General features: G+C 45.6%; 2 protein-coding genes across 2 annotated transcripts in view; one reads left to right on the top strand and one right to left on the bottom strand.

The window, feature by feature from the left end:
• Positions 1–180: 180 nt before the first annotated feature.
• On the top strand, positions 181–679 carry LOC126532107 (solute carrier family 2, facilitated glucose transporter member 8-like). The gene is made up of 2 exons (XM_050179794.1): positions 181–191; positions 331–679. The coding sequence occupies exons 1-2, from the start codon at positions 181–183 to the stop codon at positions 677–679; spliced, it is 360 nt and encodes a 119-aa protein (XP_050035751.1).
• A 1,543-nt stretch (positions 680–2,222) lies between these two features.
• LOC126532108 (uncharacterized) overlaps positions 2,223–23,265 on the bottom strand; it is a 53,035-nt gene continuing 31,992 nt past the window's right edge. The window contains exons 6-10 of the mRNA XM_072288365.1: positions 15,076–15,257; positions 7,458–7,697; positions 5,587–5,789; positions 4,067–4,177; positions 2,223–2,775 (exon numbers count right to left, since the gene is read on the bottom strand). Of these exons, the coding sequence (XP_072144466.1) occupies positions 2,542–2,775; positions 4,067–4,177; positions 5,587–5,789; positions 7,458–7,697; positions 15,076–15,257 (970 nt within the window). The 3' untranslated portion in view covers positions 2,223–2,541. The remainder of the gene's footprint in view (positions 2,776–4,066; positions 4,178–5,586; positions 5,790–7,457; positions 7,698–15,075; positions 15,258–23,265) is intronic.

Below are 23,265 nucleotides of genomic sequence, written 5' to 3' on the forward strand. Positions count from 1 at the left end.
GGACGAAGTGAGACACAAGCGTATGCGCCCGTATGTGTCGTTTGTCTCTCACTTCTTTCGCGTCTGCTTAGCGCCGTAACCTTTGTTTTTAAGTGCTTAGTCTTTAGGGTTCAAGACACAGCAGCGCCTGAACGAGCGGATGGTGGGGACTTGGAGAGCAAGTACAGGTGAAGAGGAGAAATGAGGATGAGGTGATTCGCTGGCGAATTCGTACACATTTTCTGTGAGAGTGCGTTTGCCGCCGCTTCCTTGATCTGCCGCTGACTGCAACTTGAGCTAACAGTTTCGTTCAGTGCCCGTTTCTTAAGGCGAACCCGCTCACCCGTGCAGCCGGTGGTCGTCCGATACGGCCAGTGCGACCAGGTGGGACGTCGTGGGCTCCGTCTGCCTGCTGGTGCTGGCCTACTCGGTGGGCCTGTGCCACGTGCCTTCACTGGTGGTCAGCGAGCTGCTGCCCCTGAAGCGGTGGCGCTACCTGAGCTCCTCTTTCCTCTGGGTTTGGCGCTGGCTGGTCGCCTTCGTGATGGTCCACTTCGACAAGGAGCTGCTGAGGGCCGGCGACTTCAGGAGCATGTCGTTGGCGTTCGGCTTGGCGGTGCTGCTGGTCGCCGCGGCCGCTATTCCTTTCGTGCCGGAGACCGAGGGCCGCACGTTGGCCGGCATTCACCGCGACGAGTGACGACGCGGCCCGGCGCGGGTCTTATTCCCCGTCGACGCTGCGTCGGCCTGTCGCAATGATTAGTTGCACTTCGTGCCTGCTCGTCAAACTTTATTGACTGTGCCTTACGGATAGAAAACGGTTGTATTGTCTTTTTTTTTTCTTTCACGTATTTTGTGTTTGCGGACTATGCTGCGCATTCGAACCATGTCACCTGTTCTTTCGTCAGCACGTCAAAACATTGTAGCGCTTTATCAGGCTTCCACGTACGCGTTCTATATTTTAGCAGTGGTCACTGTAACGTATATATGCTGCATGCGCCCCTTTATTGAAAGCAACCGAATCGCTGACTCTAGCTAAACGGGCGATTCTGAAAAACGAACATTACTTAGCGCGTCCCGGCTATAGCTCCAATTTTTCGTTATTGCGCGAGGCATGTTGAAAATGACCATATTTCGGACGCGAGTTGCAAGTGAACATGCGGAAAACAATGTTAGACCGTTGTGGTTAGTTCTTGTTTAAAGAAGTATCATATGAAGGAGGAAACAGAAGCGTATGTAAAGTGAGACGGACATGACCGGTTTACAGACATGACTCTTAATGACACCGAGTGCACAGGAAAGGATATAAGCGTATTTCGGCTTCGGCGTACTTGCCCTGTCAAGCTTACATTTGCGCAGTTTCACAGGGCATTTCTTTCCATCATTTTGCGTGATAACGAACACGTTTCCCGAAGCCTGTGTTTGCGCGGAGTTTTTGCGTCATTAGTTATGCATCATCCATACCACCTGGAGGCGTAAGTTTGTAGATAGCTAGGCAAACTTCAGTTATTTTGAGTTATTTCAGGCTATACCCGCTTCGAAGCGCTTTACCAATTACTCCTACAATCGACGTTGTACTCGTCCCTTCTCCTCTCTTTGTAGAAGCCATGAAACGAAGAAAACGAGAAAGAGTAAGGCTGACCTTTTAGAGCGTGGAGCTGGCAGTGCTCGGAGCCAGTTAGCCGCTCATGTGTCTGCGCATTGGCGCTGTGCTGAAACTGAATGACATTGCATTAAGGCACCGGGCACTGAGTACAAATACTTTAGGAATTGTGTCTATCAACTGTGCATTCTTTTTGCGACAGCGCACATCAAAGGAAGCCATAATGTTCGAAGTTCACCATTCGCATGGCATTCAGTGTTCACATTCCCTGATTCGCAGCCGCTGTTGTCTATACAACCGATAGCGGGTAATTAAAAAAAAAATTGATAGTCAAGCAATCTTACTAGCTAGTACTTGGGGCATACGATGATGCCATGTAAGTTCTTAGCAGCTTGGGTTTTCGTGGAGTCAATACTCAAAGGTAAGTTTAGGTGACTCATGATACTGTGTATTGCTATCGAAAAATTTTTCTTGATGGCCATGTAAAAAAGCAGCGCATTTTTGTGGTGTACGTTTTGCTGCGCTTTTATTGTGCATCTCTTTCTGTAAAGGAGCACAGCTTGCCTCCACGATTTCTTTCGGGACAAACAAAATTACTTGCAGTACGAAGCTCTCAGATTAAGTGGTGCAATTGCTTAGATGCAGAAAGAAGAGCTTTTTATCCTGAATGGGGTTAGCAAAAACCCGAAAGAGGCTGCAAAAACACTTCATGTTAGGTACAAACCACTAGGTTCATTGCTTGTGTTCAAAAGTCGTAGACCATTCAGTCTTACCAGCAGCAGTTCTGCTTTAATGAAAAAAAAAAACGTCCGTAATGACTTGCTGTTTCACACTAGCGCTGCTGATTAGTGTCGGACTGATTTTATTTCGCCGTAAAACGTGGTGCTTGCTGCGATGCACATAACTATTGTGTCTTACAGCACACGCACACTGAGTGATTGTGAGTGTTCATGCTGCAATCACAGCGACGTGAGCTCCTGCTTCAGTTCCTCACTGTCAGGCGGCAAGTCGTCCTCGTCTTTCATGGGGTAGCCAAAGCGGTTGGCGGCAGCGAAGTCCTTGGACTCTGCGTCCACTCGCCTCCAAAATGCGTCGTGGTCGACAGGCGGTGCTTGACCTCCGTACTCCTCTGGCAGAGTCTTCGGAGAGATCTCCTCGTGGAGCTTCTCAAAGTTGTCTCCGTGGAAGCGAAACTTTGGGATAAAAAAGTGCAAGGCAGGAAAAGAAAACGAATAGTTTTGTGCAATGTAGATTCAATTGTTCACAAATGGCAGACGACTTTCAATAATTATGTATTGTGAATCTTATACTTAAAACGTCCTCTACATCGAACGCTGACAGTTCTAGAGTGCTTATTTAAGGAGAAACTATTTCAATGAAGCCGCGAAATAATTTTCAAATGCCAAAAAAAGAAGGTAAGCACGCCACACAACATTTCTAGATTATAGTTGATTGAAGATTGAAGGAAAACTGCAAAAATATTTTGCTTGTGCCCAATTTGTTAACCAGCGATAGATTTCATTAAAGTAATGGTGGAAAATGGGTTAGGGTAGCAATCACACAGATTTTCAATTAACAACGCTGACATTTCTTTGTGGCAAACGATAGGCACCCCTAGCGGTATGTCGCGCAGCTGCACGAGTAGTCTGCTATGACGCCACGCAGTCGCACACGGCATGCTGCTGAGAGCCCCGATGTTGTTTTTTTGCCTTTAAGACTCGCGAAAACTCGGAAGTACAGCTGCATGCAACAAACACAGTGCGTAGGAAGCAGTGAGTGGGCATGTTCGTTCAGGTCTGGCCTTTTCTGGGTTCTGCGTCGCTTCGGCCGAGCTGTGCTGACGGCCCTTTTGCTAGCTTCAGCATAGGAAAGCTGAATTTTCGGGAGTTGTTCGGAGCGTACCCGTTCGCTTTGTACGCACAGAATTCTACACTGAGCCTTGTCTTTACCTACACTAGCGCTACAAATAATTTCTACGTGGTGCAACACTTTGTCGCAGTTGTTCTTTCAAACGTAGTTATCAATACCGGTAAACAAGTAAAGAAGCTTCAAAACGCGATGCACAGAGCCCGCAGCGTTGTCGGTTTAAAAAGAGAGAGAGAGAAAGAAAGAAAGAAAGAAAGAAAGAAAGAAAGAAAGAAAGAAAGAAAGAAAGACGAGTCGTAACATTAGCTCCCGTCAGCAGCGCATGCCGTTTGAGGGTTACACCTTCAGCCTCAATTGATATTAAATAAGTTGCTTATTTAATATCAATGCTGAGCGCAGTGTTTCTTTTTCTTTCCGTGTTTCCAAAGATAGAAGGAACTAGTTGTAAAGGGAGACTCAGCAACTTGAATGCCTTGTATATGGGCCACGGAAGCCGCGACACTGTTTCATTCAAGGCGCTTTGTGCAACCGATTGCGCAATTAAGCCAAATGCCACCCAATAAGCCACGCGTATAGTGTAATAAGTAAAGCAGAAAGAAAGTACGTCAGTTCGCTTACCCTTTCGGCCAGCTTCGCCTTGATGAAAGGCTTGATGAGCGCAAAAAACATGTCGAACGCGTACGATTGTCTCACTATGTGCACTGCCTTCATTCTCATCGGCATGCAATCCTGGAACGTAAAAAAAAAAAGAAAAATTTATTACACCATGCGGTCGCCCGCTGACAGTTGACATACGCGGAGAACAAATCTCAGTCTGCTCTTTTCTTGAGGCGTATGAACAGCATGCCGTCAACGCTTCCTTTCCCCTGAAATCAGGAGCTGCTACGTCGCGAGTTTCGTTGCAGGCCGTGCACACCTGTGTGTCGAAACCTCGAGGGACAGCTCGCGATCGCGGGTTTGATCCAGGCCGCGGCGACCACATTTCGATGGGAGCCAAATACGAACAGGCTCGTGTGCTTACATTTAGGCGCCCAAAAAAGCACCCCCGGTGGCCAGAATTAATTGGCAATCCCCCACAACGGCGTGCCTCATAATCAGATCGTGGTTCGGGCAGGCAAAATCACAGAATATATATTTGAACAGTCATCGTTAACTCTCTCTTAACTCTCGCTTTTTAGACAGATGTTGAAGACCGTTAAAGCCACATCGCTGTGGTTGAAGTAGAGTGCGCATTCCTACACACTATTAAAATCAGTGTTTTTTTTTTTTTTTTGGAGGGGGGGGGGTGGGGTGGTGGAACAAACAAACGACATATCAGAATATTTCGAACGGCTTTCTCAACACTCAATTTTAACCAGTATTCGAGGCACGGGCAAAAAACATAAATACAGGAATTCTTATTCTGGAAGGCATAAATTTAGTGTCTCTTCGTATACGGATGCACCACTGATTAGGTACAGGATTTCCCAAATATTTCCATACGCGTTTTGGCAGATTAAACGCGGTGTTCGTGAGCCTCCAATGTTGTAGCCACGGGCTCGCCCTGTCATAGTGTACCGGTTGTTGTAGCACGTCCTCGAATTTCAGTGAAGATATCAAGGTAACGTAGAAAGCGCAATGACGCCCGTGTAGACTGGGGGCAGCATGATAGCCGTGTCTTTCGATATCACGACCGACAAGCGCTCTCGCTGTTGTTGCCGCATCGAAGTGCATTTAGGTTTCGAGGGCACAAGTTCGCCTAAATAAACAGTTCGCTGTGTCTTCGGTCTTTCTACTTCCTGCCTCCTCGTCTTGCATCACTTTACCGCGATATTATTATAACTAACAATTCAAACTTCAAAGCCTTAGCTGCGACGTCATTGCACTATATATGCTGAAGCAAATGAGCTTTACAAGCTGGATTCGGGTAGTTTTCGTCTTTATTCAACCATAGCTAATGGGAGTGCTTGTAGCAGTCTACCTCAGAGATTATTTTACTTCGAGACTATCTAATATCCATCAGGTGCGAGCAGTGTTTACGGAGATTAGCTTGTTGCTACCTGGGAGATTTTGTCGTCACGTATTTAAGTACCTGAACTTTGCTATAGAGACTGTTTCTAACGAGGGAAATGAATCCCGCATTGACTGGGTGTCCGCACCTGGATATATTCCAGGGCTCTCCTGATGAGGCCGAAGCTCAGCGATAGGATTTTGTCGGCCGTAAATTCGGCGTAGTCCACCAAGAGCACAACTCCTAGGACCTGTGCTGCTGGGTCGGCCGCTATGTGTTCCATGCAGATGAGCCACGTGCACTGAAGGTCTGCGTAAGGCAGCTCGTTCGGCATCCATACACCTGGAGTAATAAAAGGTATGTATTATATCATTCTTTCATAACGCAGTCAGATGTCATTATGGAAGCTATTACCTTGCAAGTTACACTTAGTGTTTCTACTAACGTGTAATACAAACCTCTGAGATAGGTGACCAAGCAAAGTTTTCTTTGAGATGTTTGTGCCATCTTCCCTGGAACCGCTCGCTTATACCACGAAAACTATACCAAGAAATATCACAAAAAAATTGCTTTTCTTGCCACATACAAAACATCTCAAAACTAAAAAAAAGAAGATGCAAGTGAAAAAAAAGATGCACATGACTGTTTCATGATCTCAAAGCCAAGAGCTGTCATACGCTGAGTACATGCCAGATGACGCCCCAATACCGGGCTGTAGCAAGCACGGAGGTTTCACCAGTTCGTGCAGTACCTCCGTCTTGCTAGCGCAAGTTCGTCAGCATGCGTTCATGATCAAGAGCACTTACGTAAGCTGCAGCATGTGCAAGAAAGACGCTCTTGCTACGCTTTTCAGCCGCTGTTCTAAGCGAAGGGCCTCTAATTTTTTTTAAATATTTGTTTCTGCGAAGTTCAGTAATTTAAGCATCCGAAATTTTGTTTATTAGGCTTGGTGCGACGACACTTCTAAACAGCGATGCGATGTGAAAGGCAGTCGATGATAGGAGCACAAGTCGGTCTAGTGCCTTCTCTCTCTCTCTCTCTCTCATAGACATCGCAAACGTTCACGTGGTACGAAAGAATCATAACATCTTGTAGCCAGAAACGAAGTTTCGCGGAGAGAGTGAGATATATATGGCATGCAAGAAAGCAATGCAAGTAGTTTAACCAATGTCGGACCCGTTTGGCTATCCTGCGCTTACTCCATAATTAAAGCGTGGAGCACATAGCGACATATTCAGGGTCAATACGCGATTTAACCCGCCGTGGTTGCTCAGTGGCTATGGTGTTAGGCTGCTGAGCACAACGTCGCGGGATCGAATCCCTGCCACGGCGGCCGCATTTCGATGGGGGCGAAATGCGAAAACACCCGTGTACTTAGATTAAGATGCACGTTAAAGAACCCCAGATGGCCGAAATTTCCGGAGTCCTCCACTACGGCGTGCCTCATAATCAGAAAGTGGTTTTGGCACGTAAAACTTCATAATTTAATTATTATGTGATTTAAACCCAGCTCGCTCTTTCGCCATTTGCTGCTACCTACAAAGGCAACACAGTTATACCGCAGTCAGTGAATTCATCTCGGCAATTTCTTATTCCATATTGTTTGTAGATCTTGTACTAAATCTGTGGAGGTGACAGAATGCTGAAAGTCACTTACGCATTTTCAAGCATTTACCTTAATTTACATATTTGAGTAGCTATTTCACAAATTTCATATATCCGAAGAACGCGCACATTACCACGCTGAGGTTAGAAAGTAGTAGAAGCCGCTCCGGCAGGAGCTTACTTTGAAGGTACCAGTTCATAATATTTCACTATTTTCTTGCACAATTTCCGGTTGTTGCAGTGCTGAACTGCTTTCGAGTGCTGTCTGTATACTGAAGGCGTCGCAATCTACGGCAAATGTGATAGTGCAGCAAGAGCAGTATAGTCTGCCCACAATGATTTTCCCCGGGCACATTTGAAGAAAACATTGACGCTATAGAACACACTTTGACTGCATCACGACATCTAACTTGCCTGGTTTACAAAGGATAATGGGACGCCCTCGAACGTCTTTCTCGGGCATCACCATGATCAGCTTGCGGCCCGCTGGTGGCGCCTTTCGCGGCAAAAAGTCCCGGAAGATGGACACGCAGGAAGCTCTGTTCCTGTAGTAGTTGCGGATAGTTTGAAGTGCGCCGTCCACGTTGTACTTGCGTACCCGCAGAAAACGCAGCAGGAACTTGGGATCTTTGCTTGCGTTGAGCTCCGCTTCCGCTGTGGCACAGAATGCGAAAATACGGAGTCTGAGTTTGAAATGAGCTGATTTCTTCATGTGTTAAAACTTTTTCGGACATGCAATGAACATCGGTTGAGACTACTCGTCACCCAGTTTCACTATTGAAAACAAAAGTACAGGTTTCCAGCGTGCTTTAGAGAAACAAAGGACCCAATAAACTTGGGGTTGCATTTACAAAACTCCTATTACGTAGTATTTTCTGATTTGCCGGATGGGCCGGCGTGATAGGCGATCACCGCGGTGGTGGTCAATTGCGGATGGCACATAGATAAAAATTTGGAGGACGCTTAAGCTTCGCTTTTAAGAGTGGAACGCGATAGCGTTCAAAGACCCCTGACTGCTTTTCATCCTTCCCGGTGACTGCAGCTTATGTAAACATAAGGTTTTCCGGGAAACGCCGGAGGCGAATGCTATGCACGAAGGCAAGCTTTCTGGTAGAAACACGCCCTATTGCGTGGGCCGATCTCCTGTTATTGGTTCGCACTTTTAATATTTCAGTCTGAGAAGACCTAACATAAAGCACATGCGCTGTCGGTGCTTTTTTTTCATTACATTTGTTTGTGGGCTACCGTTCTCAAAATGTCGAGGAATAACTTCGTAAAGTGTGAAAGACAAGGTGTGAATAACTTTGGTGGTAGAGAAGTGGTTAGGTAGGCGTGGTTCAGAATTCGCTTCAAAATTCTTTATACCGAAGGGACGTCCAACGCTGGATGCCGGACGCGAGGTGGGGGACGCCGAGGCCGGATCTTTTGCGACATGGGGCCCTTAACGCTTTCGCGTTAAAAGAAGCTAAAAGACGTTAAAAGAACCCCACAAAAAGTTCTTACGCTATAGAATTTGTCTTAAAGGCAGATGACAGTCAATGACAATGTCGGACGTATTACCAGCGAAGGCACCTGGCCAATAGTAAACAACATTTACGAACGAAAAGCTTTTCTCATACGTCCTTTGGGCCCGAATTCACAAAAACGTTCTTACGCTAAAACGGTTCATCAGAACAGTTGCGAGCCAATTGGGATGTTAGACATCATTAGTAAACGCGGCTGGCCTAAGGAAAACCGCCCTTACGAACGAAAAGGCTCTGTGTATTCGGGCACTGGAATTTATAACTGACTAATCAAAGAGGTCAATCATGGCAGGAAGCCTGCACTTGTTTACAAGTTACGGAACCTAAGATAACTTCAGATTGCTCATTGTTAGGCTACATGGTTCGTGCCGTAAAATGAAGATGAATGAACTCGAATCTGAAGACGGGTAAACAGAGGTAGAAGAAGTAGATAGGACAACTGCTAACCTATTTAGGTAAGCTTGCTGAGTATTGCTGAAGGTGGGCAACGTTAAAATTAAAGAGCTGTTTCGAAAACTGCTGAAAAATCTGGGGCAGAATTCACTAAAATTTTTGTTCGTAAGTGCCGTGTGTGATTGGCCGGCCGCCTTCACTAATAATTTGTCTGGCATTGCTACTGGCTGGTGCCTGCTCTTGCGATCATTTCCAGCGTAAGAATGCTTTCTTGAATATTGGCCTATAGTATTACCTTTTTGTTGACTAATTAAGGCGTTGTTTAGGAAGGCACCAGTTCTTGCGATCACAAAGCACATTATTTTAGAACGCGCAAGTTGGTGCGGATTCACGTTACTGAAAGGCGGGTGTGCAAATACGGACGCAAGTAATGACGAAAACAACGACAACAACAACACAAGCCACAACGTTCTTGCTGCTTCTTTCTTTATCTTATTTGTTCCCTCTTTCCCACGCTTGCTTTCAGTAAATCAGCTCTATCAGTGTCGGCTTGTGACATCTCAAGTTTATATAATTCGTACTAACCTTTAATTCGAAACAATTTTGAAGATTTGCTTGCCTTATACTGCTACCATGATGAGCTTCTTGGAAGGACAGGCGGTTTTTTGAAACGCTTTGGTTTCCGTGTGAGGCATTACACCCGGAGAATGCGGCCCCCTTCAATTGAAAGGTTTTAACATTGGCATTCAGAATTGTCAGAGTTGTCGCAGCGTAATCAGAATTATCTTCAGTGCGGCTCTGAAGCGAGAAAGTGGCAGTCTCGCCAGAACTGCAAAACATTTACAGTGATAGCAAGCTTGAGCATTTCACTTGGACTATTTCATTTGGGGGCCCCTACCCTGGGATTCAGCCGCTGAAATGTTCCCTTGGCAGTTCAGAATTTCTGCACTAATGATTATCAATTATTTCTATTATTGTAGCTTTAATTTTAACACTTAATTTCACCAGACCATTGACTAGATTAACTTGCCTGAATTATATAATTATTGGATGTGAACTGTCACGGAACAAGAAGCGACAAACCATCTGTCACAAGTAAGACGAACCAAACCAAGTCTGCCAGCATATACAGGCCTAAAGAGGTTATCTCGCCTCACAAATTCAAAGGTACAGGACCATGCAAATGTTGCAAATTGTAGCAAAGGAAACGTGGAATATAATTCCTGGCACAATAAAAAATCTTCAGTACACAGAATATCTTTGTATTTAGGAACAGGTTACAGGTGGTTCCTCTTCCAAATATAGAAAGGCGATGCGGAACAAAATTATCAGCAGTACACGGAAATGCCAGGTACCCGTTCTCGCCAGTAATGTACGCTAAGCTTATATGCGTCTAAAGGAACACCTTGGTATTTTGGTGGCACGCATGTCTATTCAATACTAGCATTGTGACTTCGCGTAAAAATCCACAAATAAAGCCGAACACCCAAGCTTTTAGGTCGATTTAGCTGTGGACTAGAAGACATTTCAAATTGTTCAATGATATGACTCTGTGGATGCTGGGTTTGTCGGTACAGAGAATGGTAAGATCATCTGCGTAGGCCAATATTTTGATTTCGTTGCCCAAGATGTCAAAGCCCTGAATATCACTACACTGAAGAATGCTAATACCCAATGGTCATAAACAAAGTGCGAACAAAAGTGCAAACGAAATCCTTCTTTTACAGGAAAACGTATAGGCACAGGTTTTGAAAGAGTACTGGTAACAATGATGCAATAGAAGAGTTATTATAGCGCATGCAAACTACTTTTTGAAGGATCGGTCCAACGTTTACATGTTCTAAAAGTCGGGAAAGAAAAGCGTGGTTAACGCGATCGAGAGCTTCCCCTTCGATATATTTTTATTAATTCGACTACACAGTTCATGGAAGACACGGATGTTTGACCGCAATGCCCAATGTTCCATTGCCAGTACAGCGTAGTAGAATGATTTTTCATATAAAATATATCTATGACAAAACAATTTCAACCGGGCTGGTGACCACGATTGATTAGTTATTTGTCGTTGTCCCTCTGTTAGGGGCCACTGTACTCGTTTTCTTAATCGGTTACTGCTCATAAAGATCTTGTTTGTTGGTTCTTTCTAAAGTGTAATTTATTGATCTGTGTCTGTGTAATGCTTGCATATGATGTTAAGTAGCTTCAATCAAGTACCATGCATCAAAGAAAAAAAGAAAGCCTTCCATGATCCAATGGTTATAATATCTGTTTTGCTAAAGGTCCTTTTCTCAAATACGGCCGTTGGACAATTTTACTTATTCAAATATGTGTACTTATATATAACATGAAGCCGACAACAAAAATTCGCCTTTAGTGTCCATGTAATGGCTAACACGATAAAGGATTCATGCATGAGGAACTTGACCCCATCTCAGAAACCACAGTCATGATGCGCCTTATAGAGAAAAAAAAAATGTGCCAATGTTTTAACTAACACCCGCTGCTTCTCCAAATTCATCCTTTTATTTGTTTGTTTTATTACTGCAGCATCAAATCACACCGTTACTGTATCGATTCGATGCTTAAGTGAGTGGTGACAAACAGCGGTGAAGGGAAGAGTGATAACGTGTGTTCTTGTAACTAGCACAAATGTATTTGTACATGCATTAAAAGGCGTTTATTAAAAATTCTTCTGATAGGTTAAATAGTGAATTAACGCGTAGTTTGTGCTAATAAAATAATTAATATTTTTAGCAATTTGAGGCAATGAGTCTCAAATGCCTACCCAGGAATCTTGGATATTGCCCCTATGGCAATTCGTTAAGCTTCGGCGCATCACACCAGTGTATTTCAAAGAGCAGTACTTTCAAATATTTATATTTAAAAAGATCAACCTAGTTTCAACAAGTTCTTTTTTTAGCAAGGTCGATCGGGTACTTCCTTTTAATAACCTACGCATTTATCACACTTACTTGGCACTTAGTTCTGCGTTATAGCAGTATTTTGGTTCTGACCTAAACACTGATATAACGCAGGATTAAGTGCTGAAGAGCTGCTATAAATGCCTATGTTAATAGAAGGAAGTACCCTTTCGATGTTTCTATTACAAATTTGTTTAACTCGGCTAATATTTGGTACTATAATTTTTTTTAAATGTTGCCCATTGAGTTACGCGGCTGTATTGCAGTGAAGTTCAACAGATTGCCGAAGGGACAACGTATAAAATTCCCGGATACGGCAATAGATGGCTGCACAACCAAGACTTCGCTAGTTCAACGAAACTATTCCACAGAAGTCAACGAAGTAACACTTATTGACTTTTTAAATATTTCCGGTTTGGTATGTTGGCTCTCAGATTGGTTTGGATTTGGACTGTCATGGTCATCGATGGCAACCAGCACACTTGCGAAATGTAATAACTTACGACCTTGCTGAGAATGTTTTGGAAAAGATAGATAGATAGATAGATAGATAGATAGATAGATAGATAGATAGATAGATAGATAGATAGATAGATAGATAGATAGATAGATAGATAGATAGATAGATAGATAGATAGATAGATAGATAGATAGATAGATAGATAGATAGATAGATAGATAGATAGATAGATAGATAGATAGATGTTAATTTATTTACAGAAATGCAGAGAGGGCGGCCTGCTACTCAACACCGAGGGAAAGGGACGGGGAGGAAAAGGGCCGGTTGATGATGATGATGATCATGATGAGAGAACGTGCGTATATACAAATTCACAGCGTTGTGGCATCTCTAAAGCTGTGCGTCTGACCCAGTGGCTTCTGGAAAAGTTATAGCGGTACTCTTACGCAGCGCTAAAAACACAGGGACAGAGACACATAGTACACATGACACATGTGTCTGACATCTGGCACATCTGACATCTGAAATCTGCCTGACATATAACGCATGTGACTGACACATGACACATAGTACATGTGCACGTAGCGCTGCTTTCCCAACCATCCGACCATGAACCAACTCGCCAAAGTTCTGCTTGCTAAGAACATTTATCGTCGGCCCCCGGCTACATGTAGTGAAGAAAGGTTGCACCGCTTGGTCCAACAAAAGGTTGCCATGATTTGAATGGAAGCTCATGCTTGTACCAGCATCTGTAAGTGGTTGTAAGTCGCCTGGTCACGCCGACAAGCCAATATAAGAATTAAAAGAAAGCACGCCGCACCTAATCGAGCGTTTCCCGTTGATGTAAATATTTCGTGCGTTAGATCGTTTTTATTTTTGCCCGCTTTGCCACTAACCGACAGAAAATACAGAGCATTCAGCGTACGTGCTTCCTGCAGCACGCCGACGTTGCGACCACCGACCTATGCACGGACGTAAGCAGTTCTGTAACATTGAGTTTCAGAAAGATGGACTGTGTGGCAACGCACGCTCAAGATGCGTAGCCAGTAAAGTATTTATTTTTTGCAGTTTGTACATGAAATATGCCTCTGCTTCTAGCCGTTTGTTCCCTTCGATGCATACATATATCGATGTTGATGATACCGAGTGGTTTTCCTGTTAACAAACATCCTCGTCAGTACTCAGCCTTTAATATCCCGCTATCAATGAGCATTGATTTCACTCGCATCGGTGTTCGCCGTAGCTGGCAATGAACGAGGACTCTCTTTTGACCTTTTCGCACCACGTGGATGTATGCGGCATTTTTAAAAATGTGCGCTAGTTCATATCTTTCACAATTATTTCAAGTCATCTAGAAGAAGCTCTAATGTCGTTTTATGTAGGCTTGCTCCTACCCACTCGATAGCACATTGGTTTCCAAACGTTTGTCCCTACAAACGCTACAAAAACGGAATAAAGAAAAAGTACATATTCTAAGCAACTCATGTTGCTTAGGTTGACAGAGTCCGTGCCAACATAGTAAAAGAGCGAATTCCTCACTGCGGCTAACAAAGTGTCACATTTGACAGTTAATACATTGCACTTTGTGCGGTACCCTAACTAATGTTTCCAGAAAACAACAAACTATGGTCATTCCAACAGATCATGTTGTAAAAGGGCTATAACCCCGCAATCCTTTTGCTTATTCTACTAATCTGTACACTGCATTACAGGCAGGTGCGACGGCTAGGTAGTGCATCCACAAGAAAATTCCGCCTCCATTATAGACCCTTTTCTCCACTCCATGACAGCAGCGTGTTCTGTACCCCAGACAACTCCCTCTGCTGCATTTTTGACAGTCAAGTGAGCCAAGAAAATAGGAGTATATTCTTGCATAGTATGCTGTAGGCACATATTCTTGATGTGTTCAGATGAGAAGAACGTGTGACATGCATCGAGCTCATGTATGGATTCTTTTTTTTTTGTACTTCACAATAAAATTCGCTTGTCGAACACTTCAATTCTACAGCAGAACTGGTGCCAGATGGACAGTTCTATAAATGTAAAGACTATTCTAACTTGCGCTTTTCCAGAGGGCTTATCTGGAAGTCTTCTGGGAACTCTGTTGGTACTCTTGAAGAGAGTCTGAGAGCGACGTTGCGCAAGCACTACCATCACCGCAAGGCGTCGCACCGTCGAAATCAAGGCAGCGTCCGCGTTCGCGACCGTTATGTTTGTGCTTTGACGCTACGGTGCATATTCGCGGCGTCCATACGCTTGCCCGCAACCCGCGTTGACGAAGTCAAACGTTACTGTGATTTTTTGAACAGTGTTTGCCCTGATGTCGATTACGAGCACACGCTGTGCGGCAGATACAACGGGCAGGGCGCCCACGCATCGAGGGCAGACTCATCGCGCGCACGCGTTCGTCACGCGCGCACGCAGGTGTGCTGGAGTGGGGCACACATCCTCATTCTGGTAGGCCTTTCACCTGGCGTAAGCGCGTTACTGAAATTCTCAACGTAAAATGCGTCAGAAAAATTGTATACGACTTACATACTATCTGCGGACATGATAGAATCACACTGTAATTTGAATATACGAGAAAACGTAATTCTGGTACACGGAAACTAAAAGAAAAAAAAAAAACCCGTTTGCTGTGGCCGTTTTCTTTTCGGTGAGCACAGACCCAAAACTTCCGACCAACTAGAGGCTAACGACTTCACTGTAAAACATGCCGCACATTGTCATATTACCTTCCAAGAGCTGCGTGAGCTTCTCGAGCGCATCTTGTCTCTTAGCTTGTGTCTCGCCCAGCTCTTCTTCCGCTATCCGCTGCAACTTGAAAGGTAGAGCGCCCACCGAAGTGTCGTGCACGTCATCGACGGATTTCTTGGTGTACACGCCGGACATTGTGAGGCGTGGACGGTGGCGGCCGCTGCAGAAGAGTCAGCGTGCCGGTGTGTCACTCTCGAAAGCCGGGAAACCTTTCGAGAGTGAGAGTGGCCTCAGAATGCGCGGATGGAAGGGTCACACGTGACCATGCAGAGATCCCTCCACCCCTCCCCTTCCCTCGACAACGAAAATGTTTTTGCGAACAGCGGGCTCCGGGGAACAGGTTACAGGGAGAGGGTAGTGAGAGTGAGTCGCAATGAAGGCGACAGCCTTGAAAGCTGTTGTCGCAGTGCCTGATGCATACTTTAAATGAATGGGCAACGAGGGGAGGCGGAATTCCCTGCGCGCTGTGTCCTGGTTTGTTGCGCTGTACGCCTTGCTCCAGGTCAGCAGGCTGCACTGCGTGGGTTATATGCATCGTATTGACAGTGCTTCACATAATTCGAGTACGCGGTGCATGTTATCCGGCCTTGCATTGAAGTATCAGTGGGCCACTTTTATTTGACCCTAGATGTGAACGCTGCATTCGGCTTGGCCTGAGCGGAAGAAGCTGAGATTGCCCTTACCGATCACTATCTTATACGCTAGTCAATACCTTTACAATATGCAGCAGCCAAGCAAGCCGAAATGCGTTCTTCCACAATACCTAATTATGTCTGGCAGCAGCTACTTGTGTTACGCATTGTCTTTTAGTGCCACGTTTGCCTCGTGAAGCGTCTTCGAAGTGCGGGACGCTCTAGGCCAGTAAAAGGCACATGGACCTTTCGAACGGAAAGGTGATTTAGCAAGCGTCTGTAGTAGTTTTCGTGAGCGCAATCACGATCTTTCCTATGGACCTGCCTGTATGTTCAAAAGTTCCTAGATGACCAAGCGTGTTTGCACTTTCAGCCATGACGTGATGAGAGGAGCCCGAAAGCTCGTACATTTCAGCAGAGGCCATGGGCGACGGTTAGCACCATCCTCTTTTTTTCGTGAAATGCGTTTAATTGTAGTGTTATCCAGGCGCAAAGACGTCAAGGTCCTTCCACGCAGATATTCTATTATGTTAGAGGTGCTGATGTGTGCTGCTACCACCTGTTACGTGCAGTAGGGAGTATCATGTGCACTTGCGCTAGCCTGTCGCCTGAAACGTTAGCCTGTTGTCAAGTTCCAGCTTTTATTGAAGCTAACACTGCATTGTCGATTACAGTTGCAGTAAAAAAGAACGTGCACGCCGTTTCTTTTCTCAAGATTACGTCAGTGATGATATAAATTATATGGTGTGAATCTCTAGACGCCGCAGAGCATACTAATATCATCGTGTATTTGCGTGACACAAAAATAACCCAAATCGCTCTCCAGACTCCTTACATGGCTTCGTTTATCTCGAAAATTCTTGTAAAGGGTGAAATCTGCTGTAGAGATACCACAATACAAGCGTAGGCGAGTCTTATGCGTCCAAGTAGCAATAGAACGTAAGATGGACATTTATCGCTATCTCCGCAACATCCATTTATGTCGAGGACTATGAAGGGGATGACGAAGGGGTGAGAAACTTGAGTTATTGTATTTTCGTTTATGGCAACAATGATATATATTCACTATTAAAAAAGAAAGTTGGACTAGTTAGCGTATTCCAGACTTTAAACATTGTTAACTATAGTGCTAAAAAGACGCGGGACGAGAACAAGAATCACGCAGGACACAATGCTAGACAGGACACAACTAGCACTGCGTCCTGTGTGCTCCTTGTTCTCCTTCCGCGTCTTTTTAGAGCTAGTTGTCTCAAGTCTGAATTTCTAGGCGTTGAATGATGTTCGAGCCTCGCTTATTAAGGCGTTAGCTTATCTTAGTTCGTTGCTCAATTTCGCGCCATTGGCGCCGTTCGTAGGTGCAGATAGTACCATGGCACTGTGCCAGAAGGTATTTCCATTGGTTGACATGCACGGCTCTTCGCCTGTGCTTCCACCAATAAGAAAGTACATTTTGGTTACGGTGACGCAAAGCTCGGTTACCTGAAACATAAACAGATGGTGTTGCCCTCCGTGCGTAACGGGTGACGGAAATTAACCGAATGCGCCCGCCATCGTCATCATACACTCGTCGTCGTTTCATTCTCATAACGCCATCGTCGTCATACCACCTTCGTCGTTGCATCGACGTCATTCCTCCTTCAAAATTCCATCGTAATGATGCTGTCGTCATTGAATAGTGATTATCACGGCGTTGTCGTGTCGTAGTTGTCATACACTTCAGGATGTTGGAATGTCATACAGTCCAGGAGGGCCATATACTCCAGGACGTCATGGAGCATGGTAGTGTGGCTATTGTGGTCGTTCCATTGTCGTCATTCCATCTTCGTCACCGGATTCTTATCATGCAGTCGTCGTCACTCACTCGTCGTCATACAGTCGTTGTCAACTATTGTGCTTATGCAGTCGTCGTACACACGTCTTAATTTCAGAAACGACATCCAATTCTCATCAAGCCGTCATCGTCATCTCGACGTCATTAGTTTTTCGTCATTCCATCATAATCATGCTGTCATGATTCAACCGTGATTATGCCGCCGTGGTCATACCATTGTTGTCATTGTGTCGTCGTTGTGACATCATTGGGGTCGTTCCCCATCCCCTCGTCATCCGATTCCCATCGTGCTGTCGCCATCATGCCAACTTCGCCATATATTCGTCGTCAGCCGTCGCCACGCCACCGTCGGCATCTACTCGTTGTCATCCGACAGTCCTCGTGCCGACTACGTCATGCGGTCGACGTTTTACGTTCGCCATGTCATCTCGTCGTCATCCCATTGCCGTCATGCCGTCACCGCGATGCCATCGTCGACGTCATATCGCCGTCGGCTGCGCCAGTGATTGAGCTCTCGAGCTTCGAGGAGGAACGAATTAGTTTAAACGACAACGCTTTCAAACATCACATGCAACGAAATGTCATGGAGGGAGAAGGACCTTCAGACCCCCAAGCGAATCGACGAGATCGAGATGGGGAGCGAGAACGCTGAGCCAGCACCACATCTAACGCTTAAAGAAACATTCGCGTTACACGCTTGTAACCGTCCTACGCGCTTTTTTTTTCTTTTATTATGAATTTTTAAGAGAGACAGTGGTTCTCTCGACCCGGAAATTTTTCCTCAATTTCAGCCAGGTTCCACGAAATTCTTGCAGTTCTGAGTTCATAATAAGCACGACATCTCCGACTTTCGTCTTACTTGAAGAAGTGCAACTGACATAGTGAGCTGATGGTAGCTACGAAACATATTCTTTGTTAATTCGCTTCCAGAAGGCGTCAAGACAAGTTTGTCTTCGTCTCCATCGTCCTTGTGTCGCTTCTTTCTTAGAATTGTGCTCTGTTTCAACAGCCTTGTTTCCAGGGAGAAAGAGTAGCCATCGACCTTTCAAGACATGAGCTAGTGTTAGCGTCGGTTCTTACAATTGACTTGATAAGGTTGTCGTTGGGCGTGAGTTTAGCAATAATTCAATTTCTGTCAACACAGTGTAAAGTTAATTATTATCAGCCTATCTTTATTTTCATGGGGAGTAAGTATGTGTTTTTTATTGCGTTCAAGCTGAACATTTCATTGTTTTCTGTCGAGACTATATGGAACACGGTTTCGCCAGTAATGCCGCACAATTATGGGCTGTCTGTGTACATCAGATACAGCGCATGCGTATTACAACGTGAGACGTCTGTTTATTGGCATCGGACCCAGAAATTTGTCGATAGCATTGCGGCAGGCTGCTAGATCAGACAGCATAACTTTCTTCTTTTTTTTTTTTTCTAAGCCGGGCATAACAAGCATACTACTCACACAGAGCTAGGAGACCAAGACAGACTGCTATTAGCGCTTGGAAAAGAGGGTCCGAGGATGAAAGGAGAACGTTCATTCGGTGATGGATGACTAACTATCCATTTGAATACAGCAATCTGTCTTCAAGGTAAGCTGGTCAGTGAAGGAAATCCTCAGTAGGTGGCCTGTTTTGCCTAGGTAGTTGCTTTACGTTATGTCCTAACCGTACTGGTGTGCGGGGCCGGGTGGCAAACTCTCTCGAGGAAGTCGCTGCAGAAGTAAACTATGGATAAATCTTACCTAGTCTCTCTGTTGTATATACGTAAATAGTTATCTTCCTTACTATGGTCCTGTCTCCATGTTCTTCTACACCCGCTCCTGCCAATCCCCCGTCGTCAGAGCTGACCACCTTTCAGGTGTCGGCAGACTGCGCTACAGTTACAATGTGGTCAGCAGTAATTTCTTTCCCTTCGTTTTTATCAATTCATTCATTTATTTTAATAAACAACAAACGACTACTATTGCGCTCTTTCTTTCTTTTTTAGTGTCAGACTGTGAATAAACACGAAAGAGAAAAGTTCTACGAAAGCGTTGCGTTGGGTTCTTTCAGTACTAACTAGCACAAACGCGTGTCGGCGCAGACTACCGTGGTGACTTAGTGGCTCAGTGCCGTTGCGCAGCTAAGCACGAGGCCGTGCGATCAAATCCTGGCCGTGGTAGCCGCATTTCGTGAGGAGCGAAGTACGAAAACGCCCACACCATGCGTTGCGTGAGCGTTAAATAACCTGAGGTGGTAAAAAAACTAATCCGGAGTATTCAAGTACGGCTAGCCTCATAATGCTATCGTGTTATCTGGCACGCAAAACCGTCTAATATTTAAATCGTGTTATTTTTTTTACTGTTTTTATTTGCATGTGTTTGCACGCCACAGTAGAGCTTGTTTATTTTCGTACACTATCGTTTTTATCTGGGTTTCTGATCAACCAACGCAGCAGCCCATGCTTCGGTCTCCAAAGGTAAAACCACAATGAGCTGCATTAATGCGCTTGCCTTTCACCCGGCCTTCGCCGGTCTCAAGGTCGACCGCGTGCAGTCTGCCGTCTTTTGCCGACGTAAATATTTCGATTGCGCGGTCGCTACCGCAGCGAGATAAAGGTCAGCAGCCCCAGGAAGGCCTGCGCTAGCGAAGGGAAAAGCCAATCTTCTTTTTTCGATGGAGTGTTATTTACCACAAATGGTAACACAATGTGTTAGTCGGCAAGGGTAGACCTAATCTACGAGACATATAAAACAGCATCTGATCGGTGTTCTTAGACGAGCTTATATTTCGCAGGTCGAACTCAGATCTTGTGAGGTACGCATCGCGTATCCGGCGATGTATACCGTGTCCTAGCGAACGTTAGCTAAGCTATTTAACGAAAAATTAATTTAAAAAAAAACAGGACCTATTCCACGCTGTGAAGGTGGTTGGACAGCGAAGCGGTAGGAGGACCATCACCTACGATATGGCGACGAGACAAACAGTAAACTTTGGCAAACATTTTATTTTCGTCACCACTGATTTGTGGTCACGATTATATATGGCTAAATTTTCAGTTTTAACCGCAGAAACGTTATTTGCCAACGTAAGATCAATACACGTTCCATGTGTGGTTGTTGGCTGAGTGGCATCAGCGAAGCACATCAAGGCAAACTATACGGCCACGAACTGGACGCCCGCCGTGGTTGCTCAGTGGTTATGGCGCTGGGCTGCTGAGCACGAGATCGCGTGATCGAATCGCGGCCGCGGCGGCCGCCTTTCGATGGGGGCGAAATGCGAAAACACCCGTGTACTTAGATTTAGGTGCACGTTAGAGAACCCCACGTGGTCGAAATTTCCGGAGTCCTCCACTACGGCGTGCCTCATAATCAGAAAGTGATTTTGGCACGTTAATCCCCTTAATTTCATTTAACGAACTGGACAAACCACCTGTTTTGCGGCTTGGCAATGTCCACTTTAAAATCACCGACAACGATGACCGCTGTGGTGTGGTCATTTGCCAGTGCCGAGAAGTGCGTTCGCATGAAACACTCGATGTCCGATCTGGGCGTGTTAGGGGAGATGTCCTTACGGGGCAATGAGTTATTCCATCCATGAGCCATTGCATTTTTTTGCTTGCTTGCTTGCTTGCTTGCGCCATTGCTTCCGCGGGTATGAGCCATTGATGATCACAGTTTTCGGCATGCTGCTCTGTATGACGTCTTGCGTTGACAGGGCCGGACGGAAGCCGATCATGTTGTACGGAAACAATCCTTGTTTCTCAATGTGCCTAGAAATTCGATTGTGTATGACATGTTCCGCTACTTTCCCCACGCAGGACGTGAGGGAAATGGGTCTGAGGTTTGAGAGACTCGGGGGCCTTCCAGGCTTTGGAATTAGGATGACCGAGGCCATTTTCCAGGACTCCGGGACAACCCCTCGTTCCCATATTCCATTAATCTCCTCTGTCAACCATTCTATAGAGCAGTCGTCCAGGTTTCTGAGGGCACGGTTGGGGATGCCATCAGGACCAGGGGCAGACCTGCCATTTAGATTCTGGAGAGCTTCCCTTACTTCGCATGCCTTGAAGGGGTTATCTAGCTCGGGGCAAGATGAAACTCATCAAATGTCAAATCATTGACAACACCACAAGAGATATAAGAGGCATCCTAGGCTTAGACCTGGAGAAAGCCTTTGACAATGTATCCCATGCTCACATTCTGAACTCCATCTCAGAGCTCAATTTGGGAGACGCCTTCCACAGATACATAAGCTCGTTCCTCCGGGATCGCAAGGCCACGCTCAAAATCGGTGACCTCAAGTCCGACAATTTCAGTTTGGGCCCCAGAGGCACACCACAAGGAGCGGTAGTCTCACCACTGCTTTTTAACATCGCCATGAAGAAATTATCGGAAAGGCTCTCCAACATAGAAGGGATCAATCATACGCTCTACGCTGATGACATCACAATCTGGTGCACCGGAGGAAGAGAAGGAACTGTTGAATTCGGCTTACAGGAGGCTGTAGATCAAACAGAGATGTACCTGGAAAATACGGGGCTTAGATGCTCCCCGAGCAAGTCTGAGCTCCTCCTCTACAGGCCAGTCAGGAGAGGTCCCAAACCTAGAGGCTGGAAACCGTTGTCTGAAATAAACATCAAACTCCACACTAAAAGCGGCTGTACCATCCCCAGAGTAGACACCATTCGGGTCCTTGGCATGTTCATCGAATCCAATGGCAGTAATAATACTACGCTCAACAAGCTCACAGCCAAGACTGAGAACATGATGAGACTCATCAACAGAGTCTCGAATAGGCGTGGAGGCTTAAAGGAAGACAACCTCCTCCGGTTGTTCCACGCCTTCCTCATGAGTCATATAGATTATGTGGCAGCCATGCACAACTGGTATAACTCCGAGAAGAAACGATTAAACACGCTCATCAGAAAAAGTATAAAAAAAGTACTAGGCATTCCGTTACGGGCGAGCACGGACCTCCTTTTGCAATTAGGAGTGCACAACACATTGGACGAGATAATCGAGGCCCAGGAGTCAGCCCAACTGGCCCGTCTATCCTCTACCCCGGCTGGAAAGAAGATCCTGGCAGTTCTTGGGATCAACCCTATCCTCATGAAAGAGCGGAAATATGAAATTTCAGAAAATCAAAGGAACAACATACGAGTTGCACCGTTTCCCCGTAATGTTCATCCTCAACACAACGTAGGCAGACGCAGAGCAAGAGCCCTCGCCCTCCTCAAGCGTACCAAAGACGATCCCTACTCGGCATGTTTTGTCGACGCAGCCCAATATGGACAGTCGTCTAACTTCGCCATTGCCCTCGTTGATCACAACGGACAGATATTGAATGCGGCTTCCCTGAAGTGCTCAACACCAACCAGAGCAGAGCAGGTCGCAGTTGCTGTAGCACTCCTAGACAACAGCAGATCACAAATCTTCACTGATTCGAGGTCGGCGGTCAGGGCTTTCGCTTCAGGATCCATCGCTGAGGAGGCTCACAAGATTCTCAAGAACAAGATAATCTCTCCGCACACCATCACGTGGTTTCCGGCTCACCTCGACCCCCAGCTTGACTCGTTTCCCAATCTTAATGACATTGCCCACTCCCAAGCGCGCGCACTAACCCACCGCGCGGGAGCAAGATTGAGCTCAGACTCCGGTGTTCTCGAGTTTCGGGACACTCTCACTACTTTCAGCGAAATTACTACGCACTATCACCTGGGTAGGAGGA

The sequence above is a fragment of the Dermacentor andersoni genome, chromosome 5, assembly GCF_023375885.2.
Source record: "Dermacentor andersoni chromosome 5, qqDerAnde1_hic_scaffold, whole genome shotgun sequence".
NCBI lineage: Eukaryota > Metazoa > Arthropoda > Arachnida > Ixodida > Ixodidae > Dermacentor > Dermacentor andersoni.